Source organism: Aedes aegypti, chromosome 3 (assembly GCF_002204515.2).
Source record: "Aedes aegypti strain LVP_AGWG chromosome 3, AaegL5.0 Primary Assembly, whole genome shotgun sequence".
NCBI classification, from domain to species: domain Eukaryota; kingdom Metazoa; phylum Arthropoda; class Insecta; order Diptera; family Culicidae; genus Aedes; species Aedes aegypti.
This window is the reverse complement of record NC_035109.1, coordinates 33,702,113-33,715,530: the sequence shown is the minus strand read 5'-3', so window position 1 is coordinate 33,715,530 and position 13,418 is coordinate 33,702,113. Positions and strand designations below refer to the sequence as shown.

The 13,418-nt window shown below is 38.7% G+C and overlaps 1 protein-coding gene across 1 annotated transcript in view; it reads left to right on the top strand.

The window, feature by feature from the left end:
* The first annotated feature begins 8,418 nt into the window (after positions 1-8,418).
* The window catches only part of LOC5567377 (myotubularin-related protein 13), a 92,021-nt gene continuing 87,021 nt past the window's right edge, over positions 8,419-13,418 (top strand). Inside the window, exons 1-2 of the mRNA XM_021852007.1 lie at positions 8,419-8,622; positions 9,123-9,572. Coding sequence (XP_021707699.1) covers positions 9,518-9,572 — 55 coding nt within the window. The 5' untranslated portion in view covers positions 8,419-8,622; positions 9,123-9,517. The remainder of the gene's footprint in view (positions 8,623-9,122; positions 9,573-13,418) is intronic.

The window sequence follows — 13,418 nt, the reverse complement described above, 5'->3', positions numbered from 1 at the left end:
ATCTTTTACAGTCGACTCTCCACATCTCGATATCGAAGGGATCATCGAGATAGGGAGAGATGGAGACAAAGAATTCATATTTAATGATTACTAGATTGGAAATCGCTCCGTTGCCAGGAAAATAATACAAAATCAGACGTCAATTATTATACTGAATCACGAAAATCTGGTCTAGTATCCTTTGATAATGGGCGTATAGAGATTTGGAGAGAAAATCGAGAATGAAAATCACATCGAGATAAGGAGGAAATTGAGATATGGAGAGGAAAGTAGTTGTACAGAATAGGGAAAGATATCGAGATGCATAACATCGATATGTGTAGAGTCGACTGTATTTTCTAATTATTGTTTAGACTATTTTCATTATGTTCATGGGTCGTGTATGGTCTTTCTTTGATTCCCTTTCGGTCTCTTCTTTTGTTCCTATCCGGTCTCTATTTTGGTCTTTATTTTCAAGCATAAGGTATCGTTCTTATTCAAAAGACACTCAGTCGTTATCGGTCCTGATATTTGCACAAATCCCATCCACCAGCTGCAGGCATCGTCGGACGTGTAGTGGCACATGAAATCATCTCGCGTCTCGCAAAAATAAAATGACTGATCACATCTCACTTCGGTAGGAAAGTAATTCCGTTGATTCCAATCCATGTATTGCTGGGTTTAAAATGATCCAAGATGTGTAAGAATCTCCCTGAGCAGCCGTGTTTAGGTTTGGTCAGAAGAAGGAGGGCGTACTACAACTGACACTGGAAGGTGTTTTCTGTTCATTGTCGAAATAGATGGAGAAGTGTGTTTTATTGAATCTAGTTCGCTAGAGGGTCAGGGATTGACGATTTCTGGCCACTAACACTGCTCGGAAACTCGCTCAGTACCTAGTCATGCTTAATCTCGGCTGGATGTTATACTGCAATTCCGTCGTTAAGTGCCTGCCACTACACCTGGGATCCGACAAATCGGGCCCAATAACACATGGACTGGGACCAACTTACCTTCCGACGTGATATAATAAGGGATTTGTGAAAATCCCGACGGCTAACGGAAGAAAATCGGATCACCGAAGCTGTTTGTTTTGATCCAGGATATCATTTTTTGACGTATCAAAACATCAATAACAGCTGAGCATAGGGTTGTGGTGAAAAACAATTTCACCACTGTTAGAGTTACCATTTTCGTGCCGCATGTCTCAAAAAGTGGTGAAATAACCAGTTTTTGAAAATTCATAAAAAATTGGATAATACATGGAAAGAAAAAATACCAATGAAAACGTTATTAAGAAATTATAATCTTTCGAGGAAAAATATTGAACTGGGGTGTTAGGTCTGACGGAAATGGTCTATTGCTTCCGTATGCATACTAGTAGGACTAGTATCTCCCATTTTTCTTCAGTATTAATTGGAATTATTACCTTGGTGACTTATTTTTATAAACCTAAAATAGTCAGAGCTTTAATATTAAAAAGAAAGTTATGGAATTTACCGATTTTTATTTTTTTCTGAACAAGAACGCAAATTTTTGACATTCTTTTGTCAACATAATAAATTTTCACCCTTGAATAGCTTACTACGATCAAACCATAAAAATTATAGTATAGGCAAGAAATGTCAGAAAGGGGTTATTCAAAGTTTATGGCAAGCTAGCGTAAAAAGCTGGATATCCCGCATAGAAAAACACAGTTTGTCAAACATTTCAAACAGTAAAGTTCTTCTAACCGAAGTGGTTAATGTATCACGAACAGTTGCTTTTATGTTGAACAATAAAAGAGTTTTAGGTTTCAACTATAAATAATTGTTTGCCTAATGTATATCAATTTGTCATAATAAATCATATTGTACAGACATTGTTGAACGGTATGAGAATGGAAACTAAGGAGAAATAGTTGAAATGTAACTTAACATTTCGTTGAATGGTTCGTAATAATATTTCGCAACACACTTTCACATATGCATTTCACTATACATTACTTATAACTAACAGTTTGGCAAATTGTTATTTTCTGTACACGTTACAAAATAACACAACAGCTCTGTAACTTTTAAACTGGCGTTTAATCCTACTTCACACACATAGTGAATCGCAGAATTAAATTTACTCAAATATAAATAGGTTTTACAACGAGATTTGTGAAAATGTTAATAAAGTTATGCCGTTATTTGAAACTCATAAGTTTCTAGAAGTTCCAAAAGTTCAGTTAGAATAGCCACTATGTAGAATTTTTTAAGCGTGCCTGCTGTTGTATTTACCTTTCAGTGAAAAAATAAATGAAAAAAATGTTCTAATATATAGAGTGCTCTAGAGTGCCAAGTTGCTCCGCGCCATCAGTTCCTGTCTAAATCCTGCCGCAGCTCACAACAATTCGGTTTTCCATTATCGCTCCGGTACCATGTGCCCACGGAGACGAAAAAATCGTCTTTCCCCGGCAATTGAATCGCGAATGTATGGTAAATTTCCGTTTGGAGAATTCCTCATTCATTTGGAATTATATGTGCAGAATCTTCGATAGAAGGGGAGTGGAAATGACACAGGTAGAGTCGAATGGCCACCTCCGACGGCAGCAATCTTAGCGACCTCGTAGTTGGTAAGTTTTTGTATCTATATGTAATGTTTTTTTTACATCTTTTTTTTCTCCGGTAGAACATGATTTCTTTTGATGACGCGCACGAAGATGGGGCAGCCTCCAGGAGCTTCCATTGGCCCTGCAGGGAAAAGATGTTCGGTGATGCGAGTTGGATAGAACAACGAAAAGAAATGTTTTCACATGACAGCAATCACCTAACAATCACTTAGTACATTCGTGAAATAAACTAGTTAAAAAAGGCAATTCCAACATTACTTATGTTTTTTTCATTTTTATCAAGAATCATCAAAACAGGAGGTACATGCGGTAAAATCTTATGGTATAAACACATACCCACATTATAATAAACGGTGAAAAAACAATAACGCACAGTAAATCAATCATTATACATACATTATTCGTTTCATTTCAAGGTTACAGTTTAACAATTCGGCAACTGTTTGGGTTGCAGTGAATTGTGCAGAAAATGGATGGTAAACTGGTCATTTGGCAAATTGTTTTCGAAAAAAAATGTTCGAGGAAATCTGCGTTTTTAAATGGTTACATAACTTAACCGCCTATTCCCCATATTGTGATTTTCCGGATTACTGTTCATCAAACTGTTAAAACCGTTACCGGTAGGGTTGATATATTGTTTATTTGGATGTTTTAGGGAATTATTCAAACGCGGTTGCAAATGGTTACGAATGGTATGGGGAACAGTATGAATATGGTTTATAATTATGCGGGCTGGGAATCGAGAAAATTTCCTTTACGAAAAGATCCTCGATCAGCGGGATTTGAACCCACGATCCCCAGCATGGTCATGCTGAATCGCTGCGCGTTTACCGCTACGGCTATAAATTTTGAGAAAGCATAAGCCTATAACCTATGCTTTCTCAAAACTTTTAAAATAGCTGTTCAGAAAATAAACATGATCAGCCCTAGGATTATTTTGATAAACAAAAACTAATATTTTAGCAAAATATTCCTAGTAGGAGTGAAGTACTGACAAACAAAGCGTGATATCTGAGATCTGAAGACAACATCAAAATTTTGTTTGTTCTTTGTATGTAGTTAATTTTAGATATCATTTCCAGATCTTTTATATATCATATCTATCAAGTTAATATCACTTTTAACTACCCATATTATAATTTGCTATTGCTAAGCTTTTTTGCCTGATCGGGATGTTGTTCCGTAAAAGAAAAGTAGACATTTCTTTGACAGAATTGATTAAATAAGTTTCTATAGCGAGCTACATTTGAAATGACTTTTCTTCACAACTGAATAAATACACAACCCGCATAGAAAAATACTATTTGCCTTACATTGCAAACAATAAACCTCTTTTAAGTGATAGGGTTAAAACATCCCAAACAGTTACGTATATGTTGAACAATATGAAGTCTAAAGCACTAGACAATAAACAACGTTTCGAGTAATCTCTGCTAAATTGTGACAATTTGTTGTAGTGTACCGTTTATGTTCAATGATATGGAGATAACAACTCTTCAGAAACAGTTGCAATGTATACTTACCATCTGTGAAATGATTTGCTCTTCTAATCACGCATTTGAGCATTAATACATGTGCGTTTTATGGTTTAACACTTATTTAACAGTTTGACGAACAGTTAAACGCATTGGTATTTGTGAGCGATATTCATTATACACACTTGAAAGTTAGTACTGCGGTAATGAAAACTGTTCAAGTTTTGAATGCGGGAAGTAAACTTTTGTTTTGTTATGTACACAATTCGACTAAAAAATTAATTATAATAACAAAGTTCATATTGTATTTTATAACTTTTTAGTTCAAAATCAAAAAAAAAAAAAGAACAAACTTTTGATCGCTGTGTGAAACGCATACATTCTCTGTGGTATTTTTTTAGCGTGTTTGTTTTGCTTGAGCTTGCCAGTCAAAAAAAAAAAGCCACCACGAGTTGCAAAAAATATATGTTTCATTTCAAAATTCGTTTGAAAACTATATTTTGTGTGAAATGGTTAACTCTGTTCCGGTGTTTGATTATTCGTGAGTATTATCTTATCGAAATCTGATCCAATTCGACTAATTCCTCCCTTTAATCGACCTAGAAGGATCGCGAAGCGGCTGTTGCAAATTCACCCGTTTGCCGTTGCAGTATCCACCAAACAATGGAATTTACTTCAAATTGGCGTCGGATGGCATGCGGGATTCCGAAAATGAATCTAAAATGTAAGCTGAACCTCCCATGGCACCAATCCGTCGAAGCAACACGTATTCCGGTAAGCTAGTGCCTTTTAACTCGGATGATGGAACTTGCCTGGATTTAACGTTCCTGTTTCCACTTCGTTTTCCGCCGGAGTCGCAGCGCAACTGTACTACGGGATCACTGAAGAAAGGCTGGATAATTTCTGGATCGACAGCATGTTTCCTTTGGTCCATGTTCATCGAATCAATGTCTAGTAAAAATGAAAATCTATGCAAACAGAAAATGTGACAAGAATAATTATTGAATTGACCAATTATATACCATTGAATAAATAGATAGTTGAATTTGCCACTTCATTTCAAAAAAGAAACAATGGAACATATAGCGCGTTTTTTCTAATTTCACCTCAAACAACATGGTTTTTAACTTACCTAGCCGTACATGTTTCATGTGAAGTAAAATTAGATAACATGCACAGCTTGTTTCATTGCACCTTATAAATGCGATCGTTTTAATTTTCCATTTAGTATATTATTACAAAAGAACAGTACAGCAAGGGGTCAAAATACTATACATCACCATAAACTAATAATTACTCATACGTTATTTGTTTTTCTGGAATTTAAATGGTTCAACCGATTCCACACTGTTTGCCTTACGGGGATTTATTGAAAAAATGGACAGTATATCAACTGTTTCGCAAACTGTAGACGAAAAAATTTGTTCGAGAAAATCGTCGATTTTTTATGGTTATATAACTTAACCGCCTATTTCCCACATTGTTATTTATCAAAAAACCGTTTCCCGAACTTTTGAAACCGTTTGTCGTACGGTAGGTTTATTGTTATTTAGGATGGTATGTGAAACAATTAAAATATAGTATCAAATAAAGGCGAACATTACGTGAAATAGTACAAATACGGTTCTTATTTATGCGGGAATTCAAAAATATGAAAGTTCCTGTCGATGATGGAATTTTCTACATCATCAAGAAACTTCCAGAAAGTAGCTTATCATTCTTAGTTGATATATTTAACAGTTTTCAGTTGGCATATTTCCCTGACAAATGGAAAAATGCTAAAGTTGTACTAATTTTAAAACCATAAAAAAATCCTGCAGAAGCTCCTAGCAATCGTCCAATCAATTTGCGTTCTTCCATCAGTAAACTTTTTGAAAGGTCATTTTGAACACATCAACAAAAATTCAATTTTTGTCAATGAACTACATTGAATATATTAAATGATAAGGGGTGAACTATATCTTTTAGATTTTTTTTTTAATAGTTATAGCTATTATTGGAGGGAGAATATTAAGTTGATTAATATTTTTTAATCCTGAAATAATTTGTTTACCTTATTATTTAAAAAAATTAACATTAATAGTTTGTTTATTAGGGGGATTTACTGGATATTTAATTAGAAATGTTAATTTTTTTTTTATTAATAAGTCTTTAGTATATTATAATTTTAGTTTTTTTTCTGGAAGTATATGATTTATACCTTTAAAATGTAATATGATTCCACCATGGACATTCGCCCACTCATCAACTTTTACGTGTAACAAATTTGATTCGTTCCAACAAATCTGAAGGCTATTCTAAAGGTCTTGCTCTTCTAGACATAGAAAAAGCATTCGACAGTGTTTGGCATGAAGGCTTGAAAAAACTAATAGCATTTTGCCAACACACAACAATATTAAGGTATATTCAACTTTTTAGAATGTGAATTCATCGAAAAACACCTAAAATTTTTAATTACGTTTACTTGAATCGCAGAATATTGAAAGTTTTCCACGCTCTGCCACTCGAACGTGCGGTTTTTCAGTGAAAATTCGTGACAGGTTCTCATGACTTTTTGAAGCTCGAAATTTAATGCCGTTTTCGTTTTTACGAACTGGTTCGTATGATCAATACATAAAGATGAAGGTGAATCGAAGCCAAACTTCGAATTTTCAAGAGCACAGATCTGGAGAACCGAACACTCGCTTAAGCTGAAAACCTTAGGGTTGAAACTGTGACTCAGAACGGGTTTCGCCAGTTCCAACTTAAGCGAAGTATGCACTGCAACAGAAAAGAAATCGCCTATCTCGATGCATGGGAATTTTTTTGCAATAAATGCTCAAGAAAAGCATTTTTCTTTGATCGCAGTACGCAGTTGAAAAGAAATGTCGATTCAAATAGAGCTCACTGTAGAAAATTTCTTGACCATTTTTTGGGCAGATATTTTTACTTTTCTTGAGCGGAACAGCATACTTAGCTTTAGGTTCAAAAATGAATTCGACATAAGCCAGCTCTAGTAATCCTTTATAAGAGAGATTCGCGGAAGCTGACATTTCTGTCAAAGTGTGAGCCAATCGAACAGTGAGAGCTGTCAAAGTGTGAGCCAAACGAAAATGCGTTATGTTTGTTTTGAACTTTTCTTGAGGAGTAAGGTAATCCGCTTGAAATTATTTCGGTAAAAGTAATTTTGCATGAAGCAAAAAATGAAATATTTTCTGTTTAAAATTTATGTCAGTTGTTGATTTTTTTGGCTGTTTATTAGTTTGGAAATGTAGTTAAAAGATCTATAACGAAACAAAATACACTTTTTAGCAATGAGGAAGTCATGTCCGTGTTACAATATTATTCTCGACGCCGAGCAAAATCAGCACAGCTGGTCTGTTGCAAATCGTTCCATTTTACTTCCGCTTATCGCTCTATAAAGGATCACTAGCCAGCTCCTCTCTCTCAGCTCAAAACCTAAGATAAAGATCGGACAACTGGGTATAGAATTTGATCCAGTTTGTGATCCAGTCGCTGATTGGTTGATTTTGATGTCTCCGAGTGTGTGTCTGCTTGTAGAAAATTACCATAAGATGCGTTTGTTTTGGTTTTACCTGTGTTGCCAGATTACTTTGTAAGGTGTTATTATTTGCGGATGTCCATATAAAAGTTCGTTTTAACTAGCCGACTGAAAATTATAAAGCTAAATCAGCTAGAAAATATAATAAATGAAGTGCAAAGCCTTGAATTGTATACGGAGCAGTAAGTTTCATCAGGATCATCATTTTGATCGATTCCCGAAGGTCCCGATAGTACGTAACGAATTGATTAGGATTTGCGTGTCAAATGAGAAGAACATACCGTTTTTGAAGCTGACAGCCAGATGCAGATTGTGTGTTTGATTGAAATTTCTCAGAATACTGCAAATCAAAGATAGTGTGTTACCATTTTATTGTTTTTTAGTCGCGCACCTTACATTACAGCTCATGAAAGTCTCTCATAGTATATGTTTTTCGTCGCGGATTTGAATTTTGTCGTTTTTATTAAATATCAAGTCGTACATTATACACCTAATTACCACAATTTTGAGATATTTTTTTTTGTTTTCAAATGAAATAGTGTACCGTCTTCCATACAAACGGCAACACTGTTTAGCGTAACACGCAAGGGTGGGAAATTTACAACTAGTCTCATACATGAAAAGAAGAACAACTAAAAGAAGCCAGATGTCCGATTTCATCTTAGCTCAAAACTAACGATTTGAAGATTGGCCCTTTAGAATTACTAAGCGAGAAATCAGCAGCTTGCTCAAATTTCCCGGTGGCCAAACCCACTTACGCTTGTTCCACATAACGATCTGTCATTTGACGGCTTCCGCAAAGTGGTGTGCGTGTCGCATCGAAAAACGTCAAAAATCCAACTTTCCAAACGACGACGACGAACATCGGTCGGGAAGCCATCAGCAGTCGCAGTCAGTAAGCAAAAATATAACGTCGAAGCGGAGAGCATAAAGAAACCACAAAATCGTTCATTCGATTCGACCAGAGTGCAAAGTGCCTAGACACGTCCGTCGTTGCCCAGTTTTTCGTGTTCCGTGCGTCGTGGAAATTTTCGGTAGGTGATACGCAAGTTCGTGGAACTGACCGTGGCAGAAATTCCTCCAGCAGCAGCAGGAGGAGGAGTGAAAAAGGGGAAGTTTGATCCAGCGCCAGCCACACAAGAAAGGAAAAACGGGTGCCGAGAAAAAAGAAAGGCTAAAATAGAGTGCACAGCAGTTCTTGTGTGTTTTGGGGGGCGCGGGGGAGGTTTTTTGGGGATGGTGGAGGCGGAGACGCAATCGGAGTGTTTTAGTATTTAGATTTTCGGTGTGCATTTCTGGGGTGCGGTCCCAAAAATAAGATCATTCCTGTGCCTGCTTCCCCAAGTTTCGGCATTCCCGGTTTTGTGAAGTCGGGATTGGAAGTTGGTGCCCCCAGATTGTATGTAGAAGGAGAGGGATTTGTCTGAAAGAGAAGAATAATGTTTTCGAGTGTTATCAGCTCTTTGTGAAGTGCGATTGATAAGTTTTTGGCCTTTGGAAAGTGAATTCCCGTTTTGGGCTGGTCTATCTCTAGCAGGAGCAGCGCAGTGCAAGTGAAGAAAGCAATCTCATCGAAAGCGAAGAAGTGCCCTTTTGGAAATCTGAGCGCAAGTGAAATCATAAAAATGGTGGACAGTGGTTGACAGATTCTTCGTCGTCATCGCTTGTGTGGCGTAACTGGAATAGCAGCATAATCGTCACACGAAGAAGCTCACAAAGCAGAAGAACGATTACGAAGTGTTCTGAAGAGGATCCAGCTGAGCAAAGAGGATCCAGCTGAGCAAAGAGGATAGCCGATAGAAGAGGCACTGCTGAGGAAGCACACGCACTTTCGGAGGCGGACGTGACAGACGAGAGGAGGGGTGGAGGAGAGATTGTAGACGGTTTCCTAGGCCTAGCAGAAATCTCCGTCCACCACCGCCACGGAAAATGTCACGGCTCGCCGATTATTTTGTGATTGTCGGTTACGATCACGAGAAAGAACGTAAGTAGAGAACGAACGAATTCTGATTGACTCTGTGTATGAATTAATTGTAAAGAACGATTAGGCCGTTGCGTACGTGCCACTCTTTTGGAATTGGAGATCAAAACTAAAACACACTGTGCATTCATATTCATAGGGCAGCAATTCTTATTGGAGGGTAACGATCATTCTCCGACTGCCTGCTCCTCCGGGTCGAGTATTATTGGATCGGTCAGTGCGCGCAATTGGTGTTATTAATTTAATGCCTAGAATGTGAACGCATTTAACGGGGAATCTTTGTGCTATGTCGGTAGATCGAAATTCCAATTCAAATTCTGGGGAACTAGTTATGCATCATCAACTATTGGAACGTTGACGCATTTAACTCATTTCAGAGGCTTTGCCAGAAAAAGACAGTAAGGGCTGTTGAGCACCTAAAACCACCCGCCCCTAGACGACTAAAAAAATCTAAATCAATAATTGAACGTTTTACTACAACAATCTAATTTTGATTGATTTCTGTTGAGTTGAAGTAAGCCATGAATTTATAATACCGCAATAAATCATTCCTTGTTTAAACCTGTTCACAATCAGACGTGTCTTTACTAACAGGTTATGGGCCACATGCACGATAGCTACGGTTGCTAATTATTGAACAAAGCAAATTTTTTTCAAACGAAGTGTTTACTATGCTGAATCCCAGAAAAGCTGGCTCTGGATTACCGGATGGATCTCATGTTGAAAGACCCACAACAACCCAGCGATTCACAAGCAGTGTTTCCTTGCCCATTACGGAGAGACTTCGAGGACGAGAGAAGAACTACAGTTCCTGTGCGTTCGGAATGAAGATGGTACTCATACGGGAAGGAACCTGGAATGTTGTGGATGTTGCGGATGATGCTGTGGTTGATGAAGAAGCCTCTTTGCGAGCTCTAGCTACAATTTGTTTAAGTATCGAACCGATCAACTATAGTCTAGTCCAAGAAGCCAAAACTGCACATGAAGCATGGGAGAATCTCAAAAGCGCGTTTTGACAGGACAGCGGGATAACTCGCCGTATGGGTCTGCTGCGGAAGCTCACGAGTATTCGGTTGGCGGAATGCAAAACGGTTGAAGAATATGTAAATGAAATTATGTCGACAAGCCACAAATTGGCCGAGGTAGGCTTCAAGGTGGATGATACGTGGCTAGCAAGTTTGCTCCTGATGGGATTACCAGAAAACTACGAGCCGATGATTATGGGTATAGAAGCTTCGGGTACCAAGATAACAGCGGTTGCAGTCAAATCAAAAATTCTGCAAAATGTTAAAATCACGAGCGTTCCCAAGTCATGTGGATCGGATGGTGCTTTCGTAAGTAATTTTCAGAAGAAGCCGCCCAAGAAGGACAAATCAAGCGTCAAGTGCTTCAAATGCAAACGGATTGGACATTTTGCTTCGGACTGTCCTCAGAAAGGCAAGAATGAAGATTCTAGTGCTGGACCGCATCATAGGAAGAGCTCGAAAATCGCCGCATTTAGTGCCAATGTGAAACAGATGAAGAACCAAGAACAATGGATATTTGATTCCGGTGCTACTGTCGATATGTGTCGAGAACGAAGTAAACTCATCGATGCCAGAAGCACCTCTGTTGCCAACACTGGTAGCAACTGATTATGTTGCTCGGATATCGTTGGCGCCATAGCAACCGGATAACAAATCTAAGTAAGCTGCGGCTGAAAAAAAAAGAGACTGAACGAAAAATTCAAGCGATCAAGACGTGCGAGAAGAAAAACTTATCAAACTAGTTAAAATTAGAAAACTTAATGTTAAATTAGTTCTAATCCTAAATGTAAAATAAAATTAGTTAAAATTACTTTGAAGCATTTCATTTGAGTTTGGCTGGTAAAATCCTACAAATAGTATTTGTAGCAGCTGTAGCAGGTGAGTGCTGACGGTGGCCTTCAAGCTGTGGCCATTCCGTTCCGCCGACTGGATTTTACAACCTCACAAGCTATCAACGTTGCCAATAACGCAGAAGTTCCGGTGGTTGCAGTTGGAAACGTTCTCCTAAAAGCTGCAGTACAGCCTGGTTCGTATGAAGTTTCACTATCAGATGTTTTATGTGTTCCAGATTTGGCCATCAATCTGCTGTCGGTGAGCTAGATATGCAAGAAGGGACATAAGGTTGTCTTTACGGATAGTGCTTGCAAGGTCTTCAAGGCTCAGACGAACGAGTTGGTTGCAACGGGATCTCAGACAAAGGGACTTTACAAGTTGGAGACGGTGAATCAGGCAGCAGCATGCGTGGCGAGTGACAGACGAGAGATGCAGTTATGGCACAGGCGACTTGGTCATATGAATTTCAACAATATGAAGCGAAAAAACCTGAAGGTCGTAGACACAAAAGTCAATTTGGACAAATTGAGATGTAAGATTGTGAAAAATAATAGAATCGTTCTGGTGGGCTTCGATCCCACGACTCCCAATACGCTAGACTGGGCGCGTTAACCAACTACGCCACAGAACGGGTAACGATTCTGCAGCGCAATCGGCCAACCTGAAACCAAAGTCCGTCACGACCCCATTTTCTCCTTCACAACCCTACACCTCCTTCGGCTCTCTGAGATGCCCAATTCGACTCTCCTAAGCGTGCCTAAGAGTCGAATTGGGCATCTCAGAGAGCCGAAGGAGGTGTAGGGTTGTGAAGGAGAAAATGGGGTCGTGACGGACTTTGGTTTCAGGTTGGCCGATTGCGCTGCAGAATCGTTACCCGTTCTGTGGCGTAGTTGGTTAACGCGCCCAGTCTAGCGTATTGGGAGTCGTGGGATCGAAGCCCACCAGAACGATTCTATTATTTTTCACAATCTTACATCTCAATTTGTCCAAATTGACTTTTGTGTCTACGACCTTCAGGTTTTTTCAAAACACCGTCGGCTGGTTAAGCCGTAATAGACATGACAACCCTAGTTGAGTAATATGAAGCGATTAAGAAGCATGATTACTGGCTTGGATTTCGAAAATGTCCAACCATCCAATACTCAATGCGTTCCGTGTATCCAAGCAAAACACCAACGTTTACCATTCAAATCTAAAGGAAGAAGAGCGACGGAAGTTTTGGAGTTGGTCCACTCCGATCTTTGTGGTCCTATGGAAACGATTTCGATTGGAGGAAGCAGATACTTTCTTACGTTTATTGACGATGCGAGTCGGAAGACGTTTATATATTTTTTGAAGTCGAAGAAAGAAGTACTGGCTGCTTTCCAAGATTTCAAAGCATACGTTGAGACACAAACTGGTAAGAAATTGAAGCGATTGAGGACCGATAATGGAAAGGAGTATGTTGGAAGCAATTTTGAACGTTACATTCGAGAAAACGGCATTTTACACGAGACAACAGTTCCATATAATCCCGAACAAAATGGTTTAGCAGAGAGGATGAACCGATCGATTGTGGAGCGAGCTAGGGCTTTATTATTTGATGCTGGATTAACCAAGCGGTTCTGGGCGGAAGCTGTTGGTACTGCAGTTTACCTTATAAATAGATCGCCTACCAAAGAAGCTATTGTTACTCCGGAGGAGAAGTTCACTCAAGTCAAACCAGATATATCACACCTGAGGACATTCGACGCGAAAGCAATGGCACATGTACCGAAAAATAAGCGACAGAAATGGGATAGAAAATCTCAAGCGTGTTTGTTCACGCGAGTACCAGGTCCCTACGCACCATTTGTTCATCGATTTCAAGGCGGCATACGATAGTATCGACCGCGTAGAGCTATGGAAAATCATGGACGAGAACAGCTTTCCGGGAAGCTCACAAGATTGATCAGAGCAACGATGGACGGTGTGCAAAACTGCGTGAAGATCTCGGGCGAACACTCCAGTT